Source organism: Oryctolagus cuniculus, chromosome 1 (assembly GCF_051225735.1).
Source record: "Oryctolagus cuniculus isolate XC-2025 breed Fujian yellow rabbit chromosome 1, ASM5122573v1, whole genome shotgun sequence".
NCBI classification, from domain to species: domain Eukaryota; kingdom Metazoa; phylum Chordata; class Mammalia; order Lagomorpha; family Leporidae; genus Oryctolagus; species Oryctolagus cuniculus.
Genome location: NC_142867.1, coordinates 232,480,328 through 232,503,883, shown reverse-complemented (window position 1 = coordinate 232,503,883; position 23,556 = coordinate 232,480,328). Strand labels below are relative to the sequence as shown.

The window sequence follows — 23,556 nt, the reverse complement described above, 5'->3', positions numbered from 1 at the left end:
GGGGGGCAGCAGCCATGTTTCTGGGAGCCGGTCCCGGCTGTCATCTTAATCTAAAGAATGTCAGAGGACATTCCCGTCACCCTGTGTCTTCCTGCCGCCTATGAGGGCGCACAGCTTCAGTGGCATTTGGAGGCGGGGGGAAGAGCTGAACCCTGACCTCGCCTTACCCCTCTGCCTCAGCCCCAGCGCTCCACGGTGTCGCACAACCGCTAGCTGCGCGCCGCTCGCCTCCCCGCCCGCCGTGGCCCCGCCCCGCAGTGGCCCCACCCTAGTCCGCTGTTGGCCCCGCCCCTCCTGCCGTGGCCCCGCCCCGGGCTCGCTATTGGCCCCTCCCCGCAGTGGCCCTGCCCCGAGCCCGCTGTTGGCCCCGCCCTGGGCTCGCTATTGGCCCCGCCCCAAGGTGGCCCCGCCCCGGGCCCGCTGTTGGCCCCGCCCCCGCCTGCCGTGGCCCCGCCCCGGGCTCGCGGCTAGCCGCCCGGGGCTCCGTGACCAAGGCCCCGCCCCGGTGTCCTCCCCGGGCCGTCCGCCCGCCGCCCGACCGGCCCGGTGGGTGGGCGCGGGGCCGCCTCTACCGGCTGGTGGCGGTGACTCGGCGACCTTGGCCCTGAAGCTCTAGCGGGGACCCACCGGCCGCAGCAGCCAAGCGGACTTTGCCCGGTTTGGTGGGCGGAGCGGCCTGCGCGTCCGCGGGCAGACAGCAAAGATGTTAGCCTTTGCCGCCAGGACCATGGTGAGTGCGGACGGAGTCCGGGCGGGAGGGCCCCGGCCGGGCCGGCTGCGCCACTGCGCCGGTCGGGGCGCGGGCCTGGGAGCGGCGCGGCCGGGGGCTCTGGCTGGGGCGGGGCCTGCAGGGGGATCCCCCCCAACCCCGGTGTGGCAGAGGAGGGGGTGGAGGCGCAAGGTCAGGGCCGGATCGAACTCGCGTCCCGCGGCGCGCAGTTCCAGCGACCCGGAAAAGACAGCGAGGACGCGGGCCTCCGCACGCACCCCTAGACCGAGCGGGAGGTGGAGACGCGCGGCTTGAACCGGCACTGCCTCTCCCTGTTTTTCTGAGTCCCATGCCCGTGGTGGCCGACACTTAAACGCTCTCCTCGGGTTTACCAGACGGCCACCGGGGCTGCCAGGGCAGCTCGCATGGAGGCAGCCAACTGGGCAGCTCAGAAAGTCGGCGGGAGCGCAGGAGGCAGCAGGTGGCAGTCCCCCTGCCCCGGGCGGCTGCCCTGTTGGGGTTCCTTTCCTCTCTCTGATGCAGGCACAGCTCTGCAGGTACCCCACTGTCTCAGACCCAGCCAGAGAGCTGCAGGGGCACCCCCAGCTCACGGGGGGTCCTGGCACCTTTGCCACTGCTGGCGAAGCTGTGTCCCACCCCCACAGACAGCTTCCAGGTCCTCCCTTTGCTACTGGGGAAACTGAGGCACGGAGAGAGCCGGCCAGAGCCCCCTGGGTCTGCTCATTCAAACGTAGCCCAGGCCCCCAGGCTCCGCACCCTGGTTTCTTGTTCAAACCAGAAGTCCTCCACGTGTGGCTCCCGGCTTTGGTAGGGGGTGGCCCACAAGGGCCCCTGCGCATCCTGCAGGGAAGCATTGGCGGTGGGGAGGCGGGCAGGGCTCTGGTGGCCGCTGTCCACTAACGGCCTTTCCCTGGTGTCTGCTCCCTCGCACCAGCCCCGATTCCAGGGTTACCGTTTATAATTTCAGCAGCCAGGCACTGTCTGCCTTCCAGCCAAGTGTTCCCACATCAAACAGATCTTCGCAGATTTGGACAGGTGGATTTGTTAATACCTCTTGGCCTGCCTCCCTGGCGCTGAGCCCACCCAGAGGCGTTTTACCAGGTTTCCTCCTACTCCGGGGCCCGCCGCTGGCCCCTCCCCAGCCCCATTCCTCCACTCCTGGGAGCTGGGGAGGGTGGAGGGCCTTTACGGCGGGGAAGCCCCCCTGCCACTCCCAACCGCCCAATGCTGGCACAGCCGCTGCCACCTGCCTGCCCCCTGCATCTTGGCTCATGTCTTCTGTTTCCAGCGGGGGCAGGTGGCCTAGGTTCTAGAAGCTCACCTGCTCAGTAGCACAGTTAGACTTAGAGACGCGGCCGAGGCAGGCAGGCAGGGCCCAGAGAGAGGAGGTGCGGGACGGAGCTTCTGCCGCCTGCCTGCCCGCCGCGCCGGCAGCCCAGAACTCTACCTCCAGTCTCCCACTTTCTGCCTCTGTCCCCCTCACCCTCCATGCCAGGCCACTCAGCTCTCCTGCTGCAGCCGCCTCCACCGTCCCCCACCCACGGCCAAGGAGAAAGCCCAAGGCCTTGACCTCACCCAGAGGTGTGGTCACTGGCTCTCTGATTTTCTCTTCCCTCTATTTCTCAACCTGGAAAGGTTAGGAGCGAAGGAGGTGAGAGCAATCACCTCTCTACTGGCTGGCTCATCTTCCCAGGGTGAAAGGTGGGGCCGGGCACCCAGACAGGTGGGAGGGCCCTCACCTCAGCCACGCCGGCAGGTGCACTCAGCCTGACGTGGCTCCCCTGAGCCCTGCCCAGATCGATGGCCCCACCCCATCCTACCTGCATCTCCAGGCCCCTGAAGGGCGGGGCCCCCTATAGCTCCAGGGTGGGCACCACCCAAGAGGCTGTCTCTACACCCCCACTCCCCGCCCTGGGATGGGTACATAAGCGCCCCAACCGCGGCTCCGGGGCTGCTGGGAGAATGAGCAAGGTGTTGTGTTGCTTGCAGGTGAAGCCCCTGGGCCTCCTCAAGCCCTCGTCCCTGATGAAGGTGTCGGGGCGCTTCAAGGCGCACCAGGATGCGCTGCCGCGGCTGCCCGTGCCCCCACTGCAGCAGTCCCTGGGCCACTACCTCCAGGCGCTGCAGCCCATCGTGAGCGAGGAGGAGTGGGCGCACACCAAGCAGCTGGTAGAGGAGTTCCAGACCTCCGGGGGCGTTGGCGAGCGCCTGCAGAAGGGGCTGGAGCGCAGGGCCAGGAAGACGGAGAACTGGGTGAGTGAGGGGGCGGGGGGGGGGGCGCAGGTGGCTGGGACGGGCTGTCGCCGGCGCTCTCCCGTACGAGCTGCCCTGGCACGCTCTCCCACTTGCTGCTCCAGTTTCGTAAGCACTTAGCCTCCCTGGCAGACAGCAGTGTGCGGGGCAGGCAGGAAGGACGCGGAGCTGCTGGCCCCTCGGCGCGGGCGTCCAGGAAGGGGAGAGAAGGGTGACAAACAGGACAGAAGGCGGTGGGGAGAGATCACGTTGGGCAGTGGAGTTCGAAGGGCGGATGGGGAAAGAGGCAGAAAGTTGACGTCGCGTGTGCAGGAGGCCGGCGACGGGGGGGTGCTGGCCCTGAGACCCAAGGGCAGCGGTGGCAGTGGCCTGGCCTGCTGTGGGACAGAGGCTGGAGTGGCAGGCCAGTGCCGGAACGGCCGAGTGATAGATCATGCGTTGAGCTGGCGGGACGGCTGGGGGGTGGGGGCGAGGTGTCAGGGCCTGGGTGCCCTGCTGCTGGCTGACCCGTTCACTTTGCAAAACGTGCCCACCCCGAGGCCCGGTGAGCTTTTCTGTAGGCCGGGGGTGGGAACCTTTCTTTTGCCAAGGGCCATTTGAGTATTTATAGCATCATTCACTGGCACCGTGCAAGAGTATCAACTTAAAAATGAGCCTGCTACAAAGTCACTGACTTTCTTTGAGTCTCACCTGCGGTTGCCTTGGCAGGGCCAGACCCGGTGACACCCCCTCCGCTGCGGCACCCCGTGCACCTGACACCAAGATGAGACAGCGGCCTCGGCTGCTGGGGGAGCCAGAGGCGGTGGGCAGGCCGGGCAGGAAGCAGGGCTGGTGCTAGGTCTAGGACTGTTCTGGGGGCAGTATCAGCAGCAGCGGTGGGAGGGGGCCCAGGGGGGCTGGGAGGGAGGAGCTAGCTTGCAGGAGAGACACAGAGCTGGGCTGTGGCTCTCGGAAGAGCTGTGAGGTTGGGAGGTGCCACGGGGTGCGCAGGTGCAGCTCTGACCCCAGGGCTCAGGACTGCGGGGGCTGCCGTGGGACATGGGAGGTGCTGGCATTTACTGAGGTTCAGCAGGTCAGGGCCAGACACTCCAGAAACAGGAGGCCAGCCAGCCCCGAGAGGCCCCCGCAGCCCGAGGGCGGGGGTTTGCCATCTCTGTTTAGTGTGGGACTCCTTCCCACAGGGGCTTCTGGCTGAAGGAGTGAGGACGCCCCCCCCTACTCACACAGGGCTCCAAGCAGCTCACCGGGGGCCTGCCCGCACCTGCCTGTCTCCCGAGCTCCAGCTGGACCCTCTGAGATCCGCTGGTGGAGCGCAGGCCCCTGGCTATGTGCCTAAGGGGAGGGAGCACCTGTCTGCTCCCCCCGACATCCCGATGGGGACACTGAGCCCCTGAGAGGTAGGCCGGAAGCTCAGCACCCCACAGCAGCTCTGCAGGAGGCCCTGGCCCAGGGGTCCAGTGCCCAGGCCATGAGTCAGCACACAGAAGTCACCTGCCGTGCAACCTGGCACAGGTTGCCTCCCTCTTACCCCTTGCCAAGGGCCCAGGGCTAGTGGCCTGGTGCCACCAGCCAGCGGCGCCTCACGGGGAGCCTGTCGCCTAGTGAGGAGGTACATCTTGCTGCCGTTTGCCTTGGGTGAGGGAGCACGGCGGGGACTCCAAGCAGGGCTCGTGCACCAGGGAGGGGGCCAGCACAGGGCCCGGGGTCACGGTCTCCTGGGAGCGCGCACTGCCCCAGGTGGGGGCTTGTGAACACCAAGTCCATGGCTGGCCCCCAAAGGGCAAGGGGAGACGAGGTGTCCGTGCACACCTGGCCACAGCGCCATGAGTGGTCCTCGCGGGGGGCCCGCTCTCCGGATGGCCAGCCTTGGGTTGCTCAGAGTGTTCGCCGGGTTGCTCAGAGTGTTCGCCGGCCTGCTCTGACGCCAGCCGCCCTCTGCCTCTTGCTGGGGGCGGCCAAGCACACGCTCGCTGGACTTCCTTTGCGGCTCTCTTCCCTGGTTCCTCTGCCTTTAACTGATAAAACGTCGCAGAACCCTTGGATAAGGAAAGGGGCACCTTTCTGCCCTTCCCCCGGCCCCATGGTTCCTGCCCAGCTTTTTTTCTGGAATCTTCATCTTGGCGGTGTGTTCTGATCGCCGGAGCCCTGGGGAGGAGGGTGGGAAGGCCGTGGTGAGCTGAGGGGCGGGGGCCGGGGCAGCCCGGGGGGGGAGGAAGAGGCCCCGGGCCGTGCCCAGCCCCCTGACAGGTCCTGGTCCTCCCGCAGCTGTCCGAGTGGTGGCTCAAGACCGCCTACCTCCAGTACCGCCAGCCCGTGGTGGTCTACTCCAGCCCGGGCGTCATGCTGCCGAAGCAGGACTTTGTGGATCTGCAGGGCCAGCTCCGGTGAGCGGCTGAGGCCGGGGGTCCTACCCGGGGGACTGGAGGGACCCAGCCCTATTCGTGTCTCACCACCCCCCCCCCCGACATGAGGATGAGACATGGGAAAGGCTGGGACCCTGGGGCCACGCCGCTGTCCACCCCCGAAGCTGGCCCGGAGGCCCCTCCTTTCCGCAGACCCCCGCCTTCCTGGCCCCCGGAAGGGGACACTTCCTCCTTCCTTTCTGCTCTCTCAGCTGCCCGTAAGGGTGACCTTTATACACAGTCCCCTTTTCCACATTCGGCAGTGTCACCTGCCCTGGCTCCTGTTCCAGTCCTAGCGGAGATAAAAATACCAGCGGTAGGGACCTCTGGCCGAAGGACCAGCCACTCACGGCTGGCACCGGCTCGTCTTAAAGGGGCCAAGGGCCCCTGGGGAGGGCCAGGGCTCCAGCCGGTGGCCCCCACGCTGGGGACAGAGGCAACCCCGGTATCGGGGTGGTTGGTGTGGGTCAGCCCGAGCAGCCCAGAGAGGAAGGCCAGGCTGGGGACGCAGAGGCCCGGTAAGGGAAGGGACCTCGTGGAGCAGACTCCTGGAGCCACTGCCCACGGTCCTGGGCCCTCGCACAACGGACGGTGCAGAGTGGCACCCGCTCCGGACTCCAGGCTGGGGTTCGGGACCTTGGTATTCGGCAGCTGGGAGCAGCCAGCACCAACCTGAGCACTGCCAGGCCCTCCCTTGGCCACTGGCCTCTCCCTAGCCCTGCCCTGCCCAGCAGGTGCCCCTGGCCCTTGGGCCTCCCCACAGTCTCTAACCCCTAATCTGTCTCTCCAGGTTCGCTGCCAAGCTCATCGAAGGCGTGCTGGACTTCAAGACCATGATTGACAAGTGAGCAGCCCTGCCTCCTCCCACACCTTCTGCTGACCCAGCCCCGGGCCATACTCGGTCACGGTCACTTTCACTTCCTGTCAGCCCCCAGGCTTTGGCCTCTGACCTCCTCCTGGTGACACTGTCCCTGTCCAAGCTCAGGACTCCCAGGGGTTGCAGGGGCGACCTGGAGCCCTGCGCGGGGCAGGGAGGGAGTTTGCGGGTGACTCTCTGAGTCCAGCCCAGCAGTGCTCAGGTGGAGAGGGTGCGGGGCCACTGGGGGCCGCCCTCAGACCGTCCCTGTGCGCCGTAGCGAGACCCTGCCCGTGGAGTACCTCGGAGGCAAGCCACTGTGCATGAACCAGTACTACCAGATCCTGTCCTCCTGCCGCGTGCCGGGCCCCAAGCAGGACACGGTCGTCAACTTCCTAAAGACCAAAAAGCCGCCCATGCACATCACTGTGGTGCACAACTACCAGGTGGGGGCCCTAGTCTGTGGCGGGGGGTGGGGGGGTGGGGGTAGGCGGGGCCGGCTGTGGGCCCTCCTCTCCGCTGCGCACAGCTGGGAGGTCAGGGGGAGCCCCTGCGCACTCCACCCGCCAGGCCGCTGTGACCCCCGGAGGCCTGGAGGAGGCCGGGAGGGGCGGGGCGGGGCTGCTCCAGGCCGGACGTCCGCGCCCAGCCCCCCTCTCCCTCCGTGGCCTGACAGTTTTTTGAGTTGGACGTGTACCACAGCGACGGGACGCCCCTCACCTCGGATCAGATCTTCACGCAGCTGGAGAAGATCTGGAACTCGTCCCTGCAAACCAACAAGGAGCCCGTGGGCATCCTCACCTCCAACCACCGCAACTCCTGGGCCCAGGCGTACAGCACCCTCATCAAAGGTGCCGCGCATGCGCAGGGAGGAGCCGCCTCGCCCCGCCCGCGGCCGGGCCGCACCGGCTCCCACGGGGTCCTCCGCCCCCTTTATACGTGAGGCTCAGTCTGGTCCGGTGGGGGTGGCTTCTGTCTGAGCAGCAACTTGGAGGCTGGAGCCAAGTCCTCTGTCTTAGGAGCCTGCACGCACCCTCCGCCCCCGGCACCCCCAGACTGCCGAGTCTCTGCTGATCAGGGGCATGGCCCCCAGTCCGAGCACCTGTGTCAGGTCCCTGAGGCACCCTGGCTCCCTGTGCGACCCTGGGCTTCCCCTTCCCAGCCCACCCGTCGGATGCCCCCAGGCAGGGTGCTCCCCAGGTCCGGAGGGGCGCACGCAGCCCAGAGCAGCCCCGGGCAGGGCCCCGCTCCCCCAGCCCCCAGGCTCAGCCCTGTCTCCGCCCCACCCCGCGCCGCCTTGCAGACAAGGTGAACCGGGAGTCGGTGCGCTCCATCCAGAAGAGCATCTTCACCGTGTGCCTGGACGCCGCCGTGCCCAGGGTCTCGGAGGACGTGTACCGCAACCATGTGGCCGGCCAGATGCTGCACGGGGGCGGGAGCAAGCTCAACAGCGGCAACCGGTGGTTCGACAAGACGCTGCAGGTGAGCCCCCCCCCCCCCCCCCCGGCACAACATCCCCCCATCCCCACCCCACCCCCGCCGCCACCCCGACTTCCTGCCCCTCCCCTGCGCCCGGCGTCCCCGGCCTCCCAGCTTGTAAAGCAGGCGGGCAGCCAACAGGCTGGACGCGGCCGTAATCACCGGGCAGCCAGCCCATCATTACCGGGCCTGCCCCCTGGCCCGGGAGCCGCCGGCACCCCCAGCACACCCCTTCTGCCTGTCAGAGACCACCTGGGAGCTGAGGCCAGGAGCGCGGTGCAGTGTGCCTGTGAGGGCGGGGGTGGCTCCCCCTGCTCCAGGGCTTTGAGGGCCCAGTGGGGTCTGCTGAGGGGGTGCGTGCTCAGAACAGCCTGGGGCGGGGGTGGGGGCTGTCGGCACTATTAACCACAGCCAGAACTAGCAAACCCCTTGAGATGACCTCGGGGAGACCCTTCCCATGGGGCCAGGGAGTGGCTGGGTGGGGGGCTGGGCTGACGGGGTCCCCGCCCCGCTGCAGTTCATTGTGGCAGAGGATGGCTCCTGTGGGCTGGTGTACGAGCACGCGGCCGCGGAGGGGCCCCCCATCGTCACCCTGGTGGACTACGTCATCGAGTTCACGTGAGTAGGGCTGCTCCCCCTCCCCGCGCCTCGCTCCTGGGACAGGCGGCACGCAGGCCACAGGCCCGGTTCACGCGGCCGTGTCGCTGTCTTTGGGCCTGGGGATCTCTGTTCTGAGGAAGCCGGCCGCAGGCGAGGGTCCTGGTGTCCATCAGACCCGGGTTTGAATTCCAGACCAGCCCCGTCGGGCTGTGTGTCCCAGACGAGCCCCCCGCCCTCTGTTTGGGCACCTGAGCGCAGGAGTGAAGGCTGCGTCCAGAACGAAACCGTGGGTCTCCCTGGGTGCCCCCCACAGCCGTCAGGGAGCCACCCTCCCGGGATGGATCCAGCCCATGGCACCGCGTGAGCCCAGGGCTGCCATCCCCGCAGGAAGAAACCCGAGCTCGTGCGCTCGCCCATGGTGCCCCTGCCCATGCCCAAGAAGCTGCGGTTCAACATCACCCCCGAGGTCAAGAGTGACATCGAGAAGGCCAAGCAGAACCTCGGCATGTAAGAGCGCCCCCCGCCCGGCCCTGTGCCCACCCCCGGGGGCAGCCCCTGAGCCTGGAGGCCCGTGCTCGGCCCTGTCCTTGGAGCTGGCTCTGACCTTCCTCGGGCTGGCGGGGGCTGCCCCGTGCCTGCTCCTCGCCCACTCCCCGCCCCCGCCCCCCCAGCATGATCCAGGACCTGGACATCACCGTCATGGTGTTCCACCACTTCGGGAAGGACTTCCCCAAGTCGCAGAAGCTGAGCCCCGACGCCTTCGTCCAGATGGCCCTGCAGCTGGCCTACTACAGGTGACACCCCCCCCCCAGCCCCCGTGCCAGAGGATGAGGCCTGGGGCGGGGCCAGCCACCGGCAGGGCTGTGCTCAGCCGCGTCTTCCCGACCCAGGATGTACGGGCAGGCGTGCGCCACCTACGAGAGTGCCTCCCTGCGCATGTTCCACCTGGGCCGCACGGACACCATCCGCTCGGCCTCCGTGGACTCGCTGGCCTTCGTCAAGGCCATGGACGACTCCAGCGTGACGGTGAGAGGCCGGGACAAGGGTGGGCCCTGGGGGGGCCCAGCAGGAGGGGGGGCTTCCTTTCAGCCACAGAGAAAAGGCATCTCCTGGGGGAGCTTGCAGTGCAGTGCGGTGCCGGCAGGGGAGCGACCGCGGGGCCAGCGCCAGCTCCCCGTCCCCCTCCCGTCCCCCTCCCGTCCCCAGGAGCACCAGAAGGTGGAGCTGCTGCGAAAGGCCGTGCAGGCGCACCGAGCCTACACTGACCGCGTGAGTGGCCCCACTGAAGTTTCTGTTTTTACCCATTTTAAAGTTGGAGAAACCAAGGCCGGGCCCGTTGCCTGCCCTGGTCCTGGGTCCCGGGGTAGCCTGGGCCCCCTGCCCCGTCACGGATGCTGAGGGTCTGCACCAGCTGGGGGACAGCCGGGCCCTCGGGGGACCCCTCCCCGCCAGCCATCTCTCGGTGCCCATCTGCGCCAGGCTCTGTGCACGTCACGTGCAGGCCGCGTCCATTTGCAGCTCCCTGCTGCCAAGCACGAAACTCAGTGGCCGCCCCCAACACTCAGACACTGCAGCCCCAAGCCTGAGCCCGCCGCCGGCCAGGGGCTGAGCCGCCGCTGCACTGTCCCCTGGGAGGCCAGTCCCTCCTGCCTGCACAGGGTAGGGGGTGGGGAGTGGGGCTCAGGGTCCCCAGGGATCCGAAGCGGCACAGCCCCTGCTGTGATGCGTCCCCTCCCCCCAGGCCATCCGAGGGGAGGCCTTCGACCGGCACCTGCTGGGCCTGAAGCTGCAGGCCATCGAGGACCTGGTGAGCATGCCTGACATCTTCATGGACACCTCCTACGCCATCGCCATGCACTTCAACCTCTCCACCAGCCAGGTGGGCACTGCGCCGAGACACCGGGGGGAGGGGCCCCTGCCCCAGCGGCTCAGCTGCCTGGGAGGAGCTGGGGGCAGCGACGGCCCAGGCAGGCTGGGGAGCATCACCCCTCCCCCTTCCTACACCCTCCCCCGCCGAGCCGTACCCCGCCCCGGGAGAATCACCTTTGTTCCTCACTGGCCCGGTAGAAAACCAGCAAATGCCTGATCTGTGCCAAGCTGTGCCAGGTGCTGGCCAGGCACAGCAAGGACAGGCCACGGTCCCTGCCCCTCCAGGGCTCACGGGAGAGACACAGGCAGCAAGGCAGTGATGGCCCTGGGGAGGTGACCTGGGGGTGTGGGAGAGGGCGCTGGGCAGAGCCGGCTGGGAGGGTGGTGCCATGGCCAGCGGGAGGGGGGCCGGGGCCGGGGCCGGGGCGTGAGCTTCCGTCCCGCCCTCCTCAGGTGCCCGCCAAGACAGACTGCGTCATGTTCTTCGGGCCCGTGGTCCCGGACGGCTACGGCGTGTGCTACAACCCCATGGAGGCCCACATCAACTTCTCCGTGTCAGCCTACAACAGCTGTGCGGAGACGAACGCGGCCCGCATGGCGCACTACCTGGAGAGGGCTCTCCTGGACATGCGCACGCTGCTGCAGCACCACCCGCGTGCCAAGCTCTGAGCCACGCCCACCGGGGCACCGCCCCTCCGTGCCTGACCCCCGGCCCCCAGCTCTGGGTGAGCCAGGGACAAACTCCGGACACTCATGGGGTCTGCAGGCCCAGCCAAGTGCCTTGCGCAGGACAGCCCAGGAGCGGCCGTGGCCTGACTCCGGGGGCCGAGTTCAGACGCTGAGCAGGACCTGAGGCCCCGCCCCCCAGCGGCCCATGCACCTGGGCCTGCTCTGGGACCCGAACCGGCCTGGCGGAGCCCCGGCCACCTCCACAGCCAGGCCGCAGCCTGTGGCCTGACGCGGCTCCCAGGGACCTGAGTCGGGGCTGTCGGGTCGGGAGAGGTTTCCCGGTGCCGGGGAACCGCGGCGCTGCCTGCTCCCGTGGGTACCGGGGCTCAGAGCCCCAGCACGCTTGCTGCCACTCCGCGGGGCCCCGACCCACGTTCAGGGGGTCACGTGAACCACGTGTGCCACGTGGACCTGCGAGGTGATGAATAAAGGAAGGTGTGCTGGGAACGTGTGTCCGCGAGGGCCCAGCGCCTCGCCCCGGCGCTCCCAGAGGGGCCCCAAGGGGTCCTCAGGCTGGAGTAAGAGCGGTCAGCTCCGCCCCCAGGGCGCCAGGCCCCAGGTTCCCTTCACCAGCCATTTCCTGCCTGCCCCTGGCTGGAGCCTTCCCAAGACCCGTGGGCCGAGGGGCCCAGCAGGCCCAGGACGGGGGGCTGGGTAATGTGGCCCCGAGCCCAGCATGAGTGGGGGCCAAGGGGACACGCTCACCCACACACACCCCCAGCCACTGCCTAGGCAAATGGCTGCCAGGGCGGGCCAAGGCAGCCCCGGGGAGAAGCGGGCACTCTGCCCTCAGAGAACCTGCCGGGCAGACACCCGAGCCTGGGGCCGGGGCTTGTGACTGGCTCCACTTTGCAGGTGAGGGAGGGGCCCCGAGAAGACACTGATTCCAGGGCAGGGACTCCCAGACACCACGCCTGTCCCCACCAGGCCAGGGGTGCAGAGGGGGCGTGGACAGAAAGCGCTCCACGCTCAGGCGTGCGGAGGGAGGGAGGGCTGGGCCATGGCTTCAGAGGTGTTGAAGGAACTGGGGCCCCACAGGCCTGACCACCCAACAGCCCCTCAGCCATGTAGGCGGGACCCAGCGGTCCCCAGAGGGCCTGCCAGGGCACGAGGCCCCAGGAACAGGTGGAGTCGGGCCATGGGGCCCCGTGACCAGCTGGGCAAGTTCCCGTAGCGCACCTGGGACCACTACCTCTGGTCGCCTTCCATGACGTCACATGACCCCAGCCCCAGGGGAGCCGGCCAGGGCCCCTGACTGTCACCCCGGGCCCCTCTGCTTGCCGGATCGAGAAGGCGAGCCGGCCAGCCCTCGCGGGGGACTGCGTCTCCCCCCTACAGCTTGCAATGATGGCCGCCGGAGTGAGCCACTCGCTCGCCCACTCGCTCCAGAAGCGCCGGGTGAGAAAGCGGACGAGAGCGACCCAGCTGTCCGCAGTCCAGGCTGGGCCCTCGGGGAGCCTGGCGGGACCGGAGCCAGCCCGTGCCACGCAGCTCCGCGCGGCGGAGTCCCCAACACGCCGTGAGGGCAGAGGCGGCACAGAGCCTCTGTAAGCCCCCCAACATGGCCGCAGGGGACCAGGCATCTGGGAGCCACTTCTGGGTTTATGGCCTTGACCATGTCTTTGCCCCTAAAGGCCACGCGTCCCCATGGCCGCCTCTGGCCTCGTCCCAGGAGCTCCGTGGACGTGGGCTCAGGCCACCCGAGTTTCAGATTTTATTTTAAAATGATAGTAAACAATTTCATTGATTTTTCTGAAGTCAAACCACCTCACACTTGGCTTGTCTCAGGCAAAAAGTACAAAATAAAAACAAGAAGGGGGGGGGGGGGCCCGACCTGCCTCCGGGAGCCCCTGGCCCTGGCGTCCGGAATGGCTTTTGGACACTGTCTCCAACAAAGAGGGAAGAAAGCACCGGAACGTTGTGCTTCATCAGCAGACGGGGCCCTCGACGCGGCGGGGGGACACGGGGCACCCTGTCCCGCAGCGGGAGCCGCGCCCTGCCCCGGGCCGTGGGGGAGGGGCGAGCAGGACAGCCCGGCGGGCGCCCACTGCCTGGCTCCCCTCACCCGGCTCCCGCGGCCTTCTGTCCGCGTGGGGAGGAGGGCCCACCACCGGGCGGCAGGACAGCGAGCTGGGAACGGCTGAGGCGTGCCCGCCTGCCGGCGCGGGCGCTTGTCAGAGAGAGGGGTTGTCGTCATGGGCACGGGACCAGAGAAAGCCCTTGTGATGCAGGGTCCACGCCGGGTCCACCCCTATCGCAGCCGCCCCCAGACAGGGAAACACTGGAATGGCACAGTGGCGGGGAGGCGGGGGCTCAGGGGCTCCACTCCTGGCCCCCCACCCCTGTGGGCCACCCTCTGGTCCAGGACAAGGTGGGCTGCACCCCGGGCCCCACCGTACCCAGAGCGGGCCCTTCAGGCCCCACCTCTGAAATCCCATCCGCCTTGGAGAAAACCAAAAAATAAATAGTAGGTACTCGTCACGCCCCCGGAACCCTGCCCGAGACCGGAGGCGCAAGCCCTCGTCCTCTCCCCGGCGCCCTGGTGCCCACGCCGAGGGCACGTTCCGCCTGGCCGGGGGCCAGCAGCAGTGCAGGGAGGGTCTCCGGCCATGTGGTCCCCAAGCAGCAGGTCCTCCAGGGTCCTGGCAGAGGGGCCGGCTCAGCCCTTTGGTCCACCTTGTTCATCAAAATTAAAATAAGAAAAAAAAAGGCTCCACTTGGTGACTGGGGTCTGTAGAGGTCTCAGCTTCGTCCCTCTGTCCGTCCTCCTGCTGTCCGTCATCTCGTCCGTCCTGCGAGGCGTGGTGCAGGCCAGATCTGGAGCTGGGCCCAGCCACGCCCCCTGCTCACTGCAGTTTCGTCCCCAGCTTGCGCTGTCTGTTCCTGCGGAATGAAGTGGGGCTCAGGTGGGGCGCTGCCGGGAGTTCAGGGCTCCCCTCCCCACTCACGGCTGCAAGGAAGCGGGCAAATGTCCACCCCAGTAGTCGCGGTCATCGGCCCAAGGGGGCCAGGGCCCGGGGAGGGTCAGCAGGCCCCCCAGCCCAGCGTGTGGCTCCAGGGGGCTGGGTGGGGGTGGGGGCCAGGACACGGCAGCACAGGATCGCACACACCCACGGCGGGCCCAGGAACCCGAGGGAGCAGGAACACTCTCCCCTGTCCTCGAGGGGCTGACTGGGGCTTGTCTAGGGTCCCTGTTAAAATCCACAAACCTAACAGTGGGGTGCAGGCCCCGTGCGATCCAGCCCCAGCTCCGGCCTGCCTGACTGCCCTCCCCCACGCGGTCTCGGGGTGGGCAGTTGTTCTGTGCCCGTGCTGCTGGGTGGGGGCCGCGGCTGCCTCACCCCAGGCCCACAGCCTGGCACAAAGCAGCCGTGTGTGGAGATTCGGGTAAACAAAAGCAGGTCTCAGGCCGGGCAGGACCGGCCACTCCGCGCGGTGGAGAGCGCTCCTGCCACTGCTGGGGCTGCCCTGCCCAGACCCACGGATCCTCCGCCCCCGTGGTCTCAGGCCGCGCCCCGAAGCTCGATGCACTGAACACACTTCTGGCAGCTGGGACGCCCGGTCCGGGGTTCCTCCCACCATCCCTCAGCAAATTTCCCAGGCTGCCTCTGGAGCCTGCCCTGTCCTTGGCTCCCGAGGACCCCAGAGAGAGTCTGCGCCACTCTGCAGCCCCCACCCAGGATCTGGGGTGAGTGAGCAGGAGGCGCCGAGGCAGCGTGGTGCACAGTGGGCCGGGGGCAGCTCCCGGTGCGCCTCGGTGCACCCAGACGGAAGAATGCACCTAAACCACACCACCCCACGGTGCCCGGGTGCCGGGCAGAGGTGGAGGCTGAAGGTCCCACCCCCACCCACCTCCTACAGACGTCGGGCGAGTGACGCCCCTTGTCCCTGGGCCTCAGTGGTCTCCTCTGTGCAGTGGGGCCCCAGGAGTGCCAGGAGGCCGTGCCTGCCGAGCCAGGGGCTGGAGACAGCCGTGCCCCGGAACTCACCTCGCTTCTGCCCGCGTCACTGTGTACTCAAACCAGAGCACGTTGGGAATGAGGCTCGTGTCTCGGATGAGGAAGAACTCGGAGATGGGCCTGGAGGGACAGACACGCAGCCAGCCAGGGCCGGTCAGGGCACCGGCCCGCCCCTCCCCTCACCTAAGGGTGTTTGCCTGACCCAAACCCCCAGAGCATTGGAGGCGCCCAGCGGTGTCAGTGCACACACGGGCTGCGCGCTGGAACCCTGAGCGCCGAGGCCAGGACTGGGGGACCCCTTTGCCCACACAGTAAGCCCTGGGGGACAAGGAGGTCTGGCAGCCCCAGGCCCTATTCCCGGGCACTGGGCCCTCCCCGTGAGTCTGGGCCGGGTCAGGAGGCCTGGGTCCTCCCATCAACGTCCCACCCGCACGAGCGGCAGGAGCCATGTGCCCAGGAAGGTGGAAGGGGCGGGAGGCAGTTACCAGGCTGCTATCCTGGGGAACAACGGGGTGAGGACCTCCTGGGTAAAGACGAACCAGGCGACGGCCATGAGGCTTCCGGCGACGCCCCCGTACAGCACCTGGCTCCAGGTGTGGTACAGCAGGTAGACCCTGGGCCAAGGCCAACAGAGAGACTTGCGCTCGCACAATCGCAGCGCCAAGCGCCCGCTGCCCAGGGCCCTGCACACGCCCGGTAGAGAGCCATGAACGGTACAGACTCCCGGGACGCGGCCTGACTGCGTGTGGAGGGCAGGCACCCCCCAGCTGCCCCCTCGGCTCCAGGAGTGAAGGAAGCACTCGGCTGGGATCTGCCCCAGGCTCTGGGATCTGCCTTGCCTGCAGGGGGCCGGAAGGGCAGCTGACGCGGCGAGGCAGCCCTCCCTGGACTCCGGGGTCCTGCCCCTTTCCAAACCAGAGGCCTGGGACTCAGGTCCGCAGTGGGTCCACCAGGGCCCACGAGGCTGCAGGGAAGCCCCCCCCCCCCCCGTACCTGCTGTAGGAGACGAGGAAGGCTGCGGTGAGGAGCCCTAGCGACAGCAGGTGCCTCCACAGCAGGTCCAGGAACCTGGCGTTGTTTGTTTGGTGCATCCTGGGAAGACAGGCCCAGCCGACGGCCTCAGCCCACAGCCTGCAGCCCAGGCACCTCTGCCACGGCTCCCCGCCCCCGGGGGCACCGGGAGGGCAGGCAGGGAGTTCCTGGCAGCCCTGGCTGGGCAGACTCACCTCAGATACAGGAAGAGGAAGGAATAGACGGAGAAGAACCACATGAACTGGGAATGGCTGGACGGCATCCCGTACTTGGTGCCCACTGCTGCGTGGGGGCCTGGGGGAGAGAGAGCAGGGCATCACGGGAGGAGGCGGACCCCCGGCCTGGCCCGCTGGGCCCCCGGCCTGGCCCTACCTCCACAGGGCCGGGGCTCCTGGATGACGTGTTTGATCAGCCAGTTGACCCCCTCGTTCAGCGCCAGGCCCCCAAGGAACGAGATCTGCGGGGGGAGACGGGCGCTCAGCTGGGCCGCCCAGGCCTGGGGGCCGCGGCCTCCGAGTGGACCCCCCAGGCTGACTGGTGAAGGGGCCAGGAGGCTCACACACCTGAAGACAGGGGGAGAGAGAGCCGGGGCACGAGGACCAAGGGGCCGCCCAGCGGACGGGGCGGGCGGGCACAGACTCACGGTGTGTAACTCCCGCTTGAAAATGATGAGCGTCACGAAGCCAATGATGACAAAGATGGGGCTGAGGCTCAGGTAGGCGAGGAGGTGTCCAGAGAGATCACCTGAGGGGGAGAGAGGACCGAGGCGAGGACTGAGGCGCGGACAGAGAGAGAGGACCGAGGCGCGGGCAGAGAGAGAGGATGGAGGCGCGGGCAGAGAGAGAGGACCGAGGCGCAGGCAGAGAGAGAGGACCGAGGGGCGGGCAGAGAGAGAGGATGGAGGCACGGACAGAGAGAGGACCGAGGCGGGGACAGAGAGAGAGGACCGAGGTGGGGACAGAGAGAGGACTGAGGCGCGGACAGAGAGAGAGGACCGAGGCGGGGACAGAGAGAGAGGACCGAGGCGTGGGCAGAGAGAGAGGACCGAGGTGGGGACAGAGAGAGAGGACCGAGGCGGGGACAGAGAGAGAGGACCGAGGCGGGGACAGAGAGAGAGGACCGAGGCGCGGGCAGAGAGAGAGGACCGAGGCGGGGACAGAGAGAGAGGACCGAGGCGGGGACAGAGAGAGAGGACAGAGGCGCGGGCAGAGAGAGAGGACCGAGGCGGGGACAGAGAGAGAGGACAGAGGCGCGGGCAGAGAGAGGACCGAGGCGGGGACAGAGAGAGAGGACAGAGGCGCGGGCAGAGAGAGAGGACCGAGGCGCGGGCAGAGAGAGAGGACCGAGACGGGGACAGAGAGAGAGAGGACCGAGGCGCGGGCAGAGAGAGAGGACCGAGGCGGGGACAGAGAGAGAGGACCGAGGCGGGGACAGAGAGAGAGGACCGAGGCACGGGCAGAGAGAGAGGACCGAGGCGGGGACAGAGAGAGAGGACCGAGGCGCGGGCAGAGAGAGAGGACCGAGGCGCGGGCAGAGAGAGAGGATGGAGGCGCGGGCAGAGAGAGAGGACCGAGGCGCAGGCAGAGAGAGAGGACCGAGGGGCGGGCAGAGAGAGAGGATGGAGGCACGGACAGAGAGAGGACCGAGGCGGGGACAGAGAGAGAGGACCGAGGTGGGGACAGAGAGAGGACTGAGGTGCGGACAGAGAGAGAGGACTGGGACGTGGGCAGAGAGAGAGGACAGAGGCGCGGACAGAGAGAGGACTGAGGCGCGGGCAGAGAGAGAGGACCGAGGCGGGGACAGAGAGAGAGGACCGAGGCGTGGGCAGAGAGAGAGGACCGAGGCGGGGACAGAGAGAGAGGACAGAGGCGGGGACAGAGAGAGAGGACCGAGGCGGGGACAGAGAGAGAGGACCGAGGCGCGGGCAGAGAGAGAGGACCGAGGCGGGGACAGAGAGAGAGGACAGAGGCGCGGGCAGAGAGAGAGGACCGAGGCGGGGACAGAGAGAGAGGACCGAGGCGGGGACAGAGAGAGAGGACAGAGGCGCGGGCAGAGAGAGAGGACCAAGGCGGGGACAGAGAGAGAGGACCGAGGCGTGGACAGAGAGAGAGGACCGAGGCGCGGGCAGAGAGAGAGGACCGAGGCGGGGACAGAGAGAGAGGACAGAGGCGCGGGCAGAGAGAGAGGACCGAGGCGGGGACAGAGAGAGAGGACAGAGGCGCGGGCAGAGAGAGAGGACCGAGGCGGGGACAGAGAGAGAGGACAGAGGCGCGGGCAGAGAGAGAGGACCGAGGCGGGGACAGAGAGAGAGGACAGAGGCGCGGGCAGAGAGAGAGGACCGAGGCGCGGGCAGAGAGAGAGGACCGAGGCGCGGGCAGAGAGAGAGGACCGAGGCGGGGACAGAGAGAGAGGACAGAGGCGCGGGCAGAGAGAGAGGACCGAGGCGGGGACAGAGAGAGAGGACCGAGGTGGGGACAGAGAGAGAGGACCGAGGCGGGGACAGAGAGAGAGGACCGAGGCGCGGGCAGAGAGAGAGGACCGAGGCGGGGACAGAGAGAGAGGACCGAGGCGGGGACAGAGAGAGAGGACAGAGGCGCGGGCAGAGAGAGAGGACCGAGGCGCGGGCAGAGAGAGAGGACCGAGGCGGGGACAGAGAGAGAGGACCGAGGCGGGGACAGAGAGAGAGGACCGAGGCGGGGACAGAGAGAGAGGACCGAGGCGGGGACAGAGAGAGAGGACCGAGGCGGGGACAGAGAGAGAGGACCGAGGCGCGGGCAGAGAGAGAGGACCGAGGCGGGGACAGAGAGAGAGGACCGAGGCGCGGGCAGAGAGAGAGGACCGAGGCGGGGACAGAGAGAGAGGACCGAGGCGGGGACAGAGAGAGAGGACCGAGACGGGGACTAGAGAGAGGACCGAGGCGCGGGCAGAGAGAGAGGACCGAGGCGGGGACAGAGAGAGAGGACCGAGACGCGGGCAGAGAGAGAGGACCGAGGCGCGGGCAGAGAGAGAGGACCGAGGCGTGGACAGAGAGAGAGGACCGAGGCGCGGGCAGAGAGAGAGGACCGAGGTGTGGGCAGAGAGAGAGGACCGAGGCGCAGGCAGAGAGAGAAGACCGAGGCGTGGACAGAGCACGGGCGTCAGCAGAGGCGGGGGCAGCCGCCTCCCGTAGCGCCGGCACCCCCGAGCGGGCACTGGGTCCAGTCCTGGCTGCTGTTTCCAGTCCAGCTCCCTGCTGATGGGCCTGGGGAAGCAGCGGGGCCCAAGTACCTGGGTCCCTGCCACCCGTGCGGGAGACCTACATGGAGTCCCAGCTCCTGGCTTCTGCCTGGCCGCTGCGGCCGTCTGGGGCATGAGCCGGAGGATAGAAGATCTCTTTATCTGTCTGTCTGTCCCTGTCACTCTGCCTTCCAAATAAATAATACAAATCTTTAAGAGTGTGTCCACTCTTGCCCCTGCCAAGCAGGGGTGGAGCCAGAAAGCGGGTCCCAGCCGTGTCATGCCCGAGCGCAAGCGCTCACACTCACCATGCGCTTAGAGCACGCGCCCGTACTGCCCCCACTCCGGGAGGAAGAGGCCAAGGTGTGCAGGGGTTGCGTGACTCCTGCAAACTCACACGGCCACGCTGAGGCGGCATCTGGCCTGTGCCCGTCGCCGGCCAAAGCAGCGGTGACGCCGGCTGTCTGCAGGCAGGGCCCCGCGCCAGGGGGCACGTGCTGGGGCTGCCAGCCAAGCCCAGGCCTCTGGTGAGCATGCCACGCTCAGGGCTCCCCACAGGCGGGCCCGGCCCCAGGTGGCGGCCAGCTGTGACAGCAGCCTCTCGCTGCTTCTCCATGGGCAAACCACCGGCCACCTCCTGCCCCCAGCTTTCCAGAGTGGCGGCCGGGGATGGCGGCAGCGTGAGCACCGCCAGCCCCCTCTGGCATGGGGGTGCCGAAGCTGAGGGCAGGGCTCAGGCCGAGTCCAAAGGCCACTCCCAGGGAGACGTGGAGGCGGCGAGCATGGGCAGCTCCCGTGCCAGCCTGCGCTGCCCGCAGGGACCTGGGCAGGGACTTTGCCTTCCGAGTCTCAGCGCTCTCCCTCGTGCACAGGGTCATGGGCGCCGAGCCCCTGCAGCCGTGTACAGCCCATGCCCCGACCCTGCAAGACACCCAGGTCTGTCCCTGGAACCCGGGACACAGCCACGTCAGAGCTCACCCAGGTTGGAGGAACCCAGGGTGGGAAATGAGCCCCCCCAGCAGTGCAGCGCCCCCGGGCAGCAGGGAACGTGCCCACAAGGGCCAGAAGGGTGGACACACACCTGGCCTTCTCCTCTCCTCCTCAGGGTGGGGCTGGTTTGGCGCTGGCCCGAGGGAGCCAGCAGCACCTGGTGTAGCTGTTCCCCGCCAGCCCCGCCAGCCCTGGGATCCTGGCTCTCTGACGCCACAGCACCAGGCTCCGAGGACAGGGAGTGGCTGGTGCGGCCGCTCCATCGTCTATTCCACACGGGGGGGGGGGGGGCCGGCACCACCTTGGGGCCACCCTGCCGCCGTGGATCTGACCTGGCCTGGCACTTTCCAGTCCAAGTCCCTCCGTGGCTCCCACCGCTCCCGGATGGTCCCGCCCAGCCTAGCTCATCAGGCCCTGCCCGGTACCGGTCCCAGGTCCCTTTGCGCCCCCGCCCCCCACCTTGTTCTAATTCCAAGGACCAAACTCTGGTTCCCCGAACGCACGGCGCTCTGCCCCACTTCTGGGGTGCCAGACACCTGGGATGCTGTGCAGGTTAACTCAGCAAACGGAAATGGAGTGCCCAGCGCAGCCGGGCGCGACCCCAGCATCGCTGAGCCCAGTCTGACGGGGGTCTGAGACGGGGTCAGGCCAGGGACCGCCTCTCCCTGGACACCGCGGGCTCCGTGGGAGCAGGACCGGGCTCTCTCCCCAGAGCCCGGCTCAGCAACTGCCTGGGACGAACGGATGACGGGCGCAAGCGGCCGGGCCGTGAGGGGTGCCCACCTGCGCGGCACAGGTCCGCAGGCTCAGCCACCCCCGTCTCCCTCAGGGGGCCCTGCGTGCTCCCAGGAGCTACCGGAAGGCCGCACAGGGGAGGCCCTGCAGATGCTGAGGCCAAGCCCCTGCCCTCGTCCAGGGCAGGCCTGAACCCAGCGCCAGCCCAGGGCCCAGCGTCCGGACGGGGCCTGCGGACAACGGCTCCCTGATGGGACGAATGAATGAGTGCATGGTGGCGGGCGGGCGGGCGGGTGTCACCCAGAGCGCCCGGGGTCAAAGTGCGCTGGCGCGCAGCCCTGGGGCCCCGACAGGCGCGTGGGCAGGCAGGCCCTCCTCCGTGGGGTCCCCCGGCCTCGTCCTGCAGGGCAGGGTCCCGGGAGGGCGGGGGCGGCTGAGCTGCGTGCAGGTTCCCGCACCGTCCCCGGAAGGCGGCCCTGCCTGCGCCACTCGGCCCCGCCTGAGGGCCCGCGCGTAATGGATCCTGCACACGTCCACGCCGAAGGCCCGGGCCCTGCGACCCTGCACGACGTCGCCCGCTGGACCGGGCCGGGGGGGGGGGGCGCTCCGGGAGCAGTGTCTGCCCCGGGGGCTCATTCCGGCGGCCGAGAGCCCTGAGGCCGCCCGCCGGCCCGCTCCCCTGGGCCCCCCGCTGCAGCGCCCTGCCCTGCCCGGGGCGTGGACGCACGAGGACCCGCGAGCCCGGCCTCGGCGCGCCCACTCCCCGCAACCCCGAGCTCCCTCTCGGGCAGGCGAGGCAGCGCGAAACAGGCACCCCCCCAAGCACCCCGGGGAGGGCGCGCCGAGGCCCCGGCCGCGGACCCCTCACCGCCTCACGCGCGCCCCCCGCCCCGCGACCCGGGGGAGCGCCCCGGCCGCGCAGCCGCACTGGGCGCCCGCGGGCCGCTCGCAATTTCGCCCAGCTCATCGCCGCCCCACTGCGCCTGCGCGGCGCGCGCGCCGGCCGAGCCCCTCCATGGCTCACTATTTGACAGTTCCCACCCCGGTCCCCCCGGCGCCCCCTGCGCGGGCTCGCGCGGGCCGGAGCGCCCGCGGCCGAGGGTCCGGCCCCGGGAAGGCGTCCTCGGGGCCGGGGCCGCCTTTTACCTGCAGGATATTCGACGTGGGTGAGGGTCACTGGCCGCCATGAAGCGGGGAGCGAGCACTGTCCGTCCGCTGCCATCTTACCCGGAGACCGGGTTTCGCCGAGCAACCAATGGGGAGCCAGGGGGGCGGTGGTCCCGACCTATCACGCCGGGGAGGCGCCGCGCAGCCAATCGGAGGTCGATACAGGTAGTGGCGCAGCCATTCAGCGTGCAGGCCATGGGCTGGGCCGAGCGGCCAATCAGAGAGCAGAGCCCCTAGGAGCCAGCGAGCCGGCCCAGCCGAGGCCCAATCCGGAGCAAGCGCAGGTAGGCGCCTGGCCAATCAGGAGAGGGGCGGGTTCTAGTCCAGAGCAGACAGCAGAACAGCCAATCAGAAGGTGAGGCTGGCTCACAGTGTGGGCAGGGCGGGCCAATCAGGCACTAGCTCGGGGGGCGTGTTGCGTTTTGGTGGGAGCTTTGGTTCGGCGGAGACCTGCGCCCGGGGGTGACGGCTCTTCGGGTGCCCGGAGCCCGCCGCTGGCCGGCGAGACCTGCGCGCCGGCTGGAGCGCGTGCTCAGAGAGGAGAGGCGGCGCCGGCCCCGTGGCTGCTGAGCCGATCCGAGTCCGGAGACCCACGGGGGGGCTCCCACGGAGACTCGAAGCGGACTGCGGCGTGGGGGGCTCTCCCGCGGGGCGGAGGCGTGGCTGAGGCTCGGGGCGCCTGGCTGCTTGCACTCGCTTCGCGAGGGCGTAGTGATCCTGTCGCGTTTGTGCTGCTCCAGGGGGCGTCTGGGGAGGGGATGGGGCGGGGGGGGGGGGGGGCTTCTTGCTGGATTCCGCCTACAGAAAAACCGATCCCTGGGGCCCGCGGACCCGGTACTCCTGGCTTGGAGCCCGGATGGGCCGGGGGTGGGGTGGCTGCAGCCTCGCCTGGAGAGGCCCCAGGCAACATGATGGACGCGGGCCTGGCACGCCCCTGAGATGAAGGGGGTCCCTCTGAGCAGTGCGGCCTGCCGGGGGGCGGGCCTGGGTCCGTGGGCTGCCCCGGGGGCCTCCGAACTCCGCAATGGCCGGGTCAGCTGGCCTCCCCGCCCTGCCACCTGCCCTCAGCCGCCCCAGGCACTGCCACTGTTAGCGGGGGAGAAGCAGGAGGTGCGAGCAGGCCGGCAGCTTCCCAGAATAGGTCCGCGAGGAGGCGGCTGTCCAAGTGCCGGGCGGCTGGAAAGGGCTGCCCGGGTCCTGCGCCTCTGGGACGGCGCTCAGATAGAAGGTTCCAGAAATGGAATGTGAGGCGCTTGAAGTTTCACCAACCGCTCTTGTAGCCCCCAGACCAAGAGCCCGGGGAGAAGCCCCCTGGACAGCCCCCCACCCCGGTAACCTCTCCCACCACCCGCTGGGGTCTGGGTACGTCCCGCTCCATGGCTGCAGGCGCGGGGGCTGCTGTGTGCACGGTCGGGTGGACCGATGGACACGTGCCCCTGAGCCCTGGCCGGCCCCGCGGCTGACGGTGAGACCAGTGGGCGCCCTCCTGCTGTCACTCCCCAGCGCTGGGCACAGGACGCTCCCTGGAGGGGCACCTGG

At 68.8% G+C, this 23,556-nt stretch overlaps 3 protein-coding genes across 10 annotated transcripts in view; 1 reads left to right on the top strand and 2 right to left on the bottom strand.

Annotated features, from left to right (window-relative positions):
* The window catches only part of PTPA (protein phosphatase 2 phosphatase activator), a 30,033-nt gene extending 29,789 nt beyond the window's left edge, over positions 1-244 (bottom strand). The window contains exon 1 of the mRNA XM_070071405.2: positions 168-244. The gene's annotated coding sequence lies outside the window, so the exon portion shown is untranslated. The remainder of the gene's footprint in view (positions 1-167) is intronic.
* A 193-nt stretch (positions 245-437) lies between these two features.
* Positions 438-11,365, top strand: CRAT (carnitine O-acetyltransferase). Of its 3 annotated transcripts, none has more exons than XM_051838512.3 (14): positions 438-730; positions 2,720-2,983; positions 5,249-5,367; positions 6,176-6,229; positions 6,522-6,687; positions 6,918-7,092; positions 7,545-7,723; positions 8,238-8,338; positions 8,708-8,827; positions 8,992-9,114; positions 9,211-9,346; positions 9,527-9,589; positions 10,062-10,199; positions 10,643-11,365. In XM_051838512.3, exons 1-14 carry the CDS (start codon positions 704-706, stop codon positions 10,856-10,858), a joined length of 1,881 nt encoding a protein of 626 aa, XP_051694472.1. In that variant the 5' UTR covers positions 438-703; the 3' UTR covers positions 10,859-11,365. The 3 variants fall into 3 exon arrangements, with proteins under 3 accessions (XP_051694472.1, XP_089177285.1, XP_089177293.1); XM_089321159.1 differs by lacking the exon at positions 438-730 and adding an exon at positions 1,670-1,765; XM_089321167.1 differs by lacking the exons at positions 438-730; positions 2,720-2,983; positions 5,249-5,367 and adding an exon at positions 5,705-5,903.
* Positions 11,366-12,618: 1,253 nt separating this feature from the next.
* DOLPP1 (dolichyldiphosphatase 1) lies at positions 12,619-22,151 on the bottom strand. 6 transcript variants are annotated; one of them, XM_051838535.3, is made up of 8 exons: positions 21,997-22,151; positions 16,553-16,653; positions 16,282-16,366; positions 16,104-16,203; positions 15,871-15,969; positions 15,363-15,491; positions 14,908-14,997; positions 12,619-13,801 (listed from the first exon to the last, which is right to left on the bottom strand). In XM_051838535.3, exons 1-8 carry the CDS (start codon positions 22,070-22,072, stop codon positions 13,765-13,767), a joined length of 717 nt encoding a protein of 238 aa, XP_051694495.1. In that variant the 5' UTR covers positions 22,073-22,151; the 3' UTR covers positions 12,619-13,764. The 6 variants fall into 6 exon arrangements, with proteins under 6 accessions (XP_051694495.1, XP_089177308.1, XP_051694494.2 ...); XM_089321182.1 differs by having other exon boundaries at positions 16,473-16,653; positions 21,997-22,079; XM_051838534.3 differs by lacking the exon at positions 21,997-22,151 and adding an exon at positions 20,207-20,512.
* Positions 22,152-23,556: the final 1,405 nt, after the last annotated feature.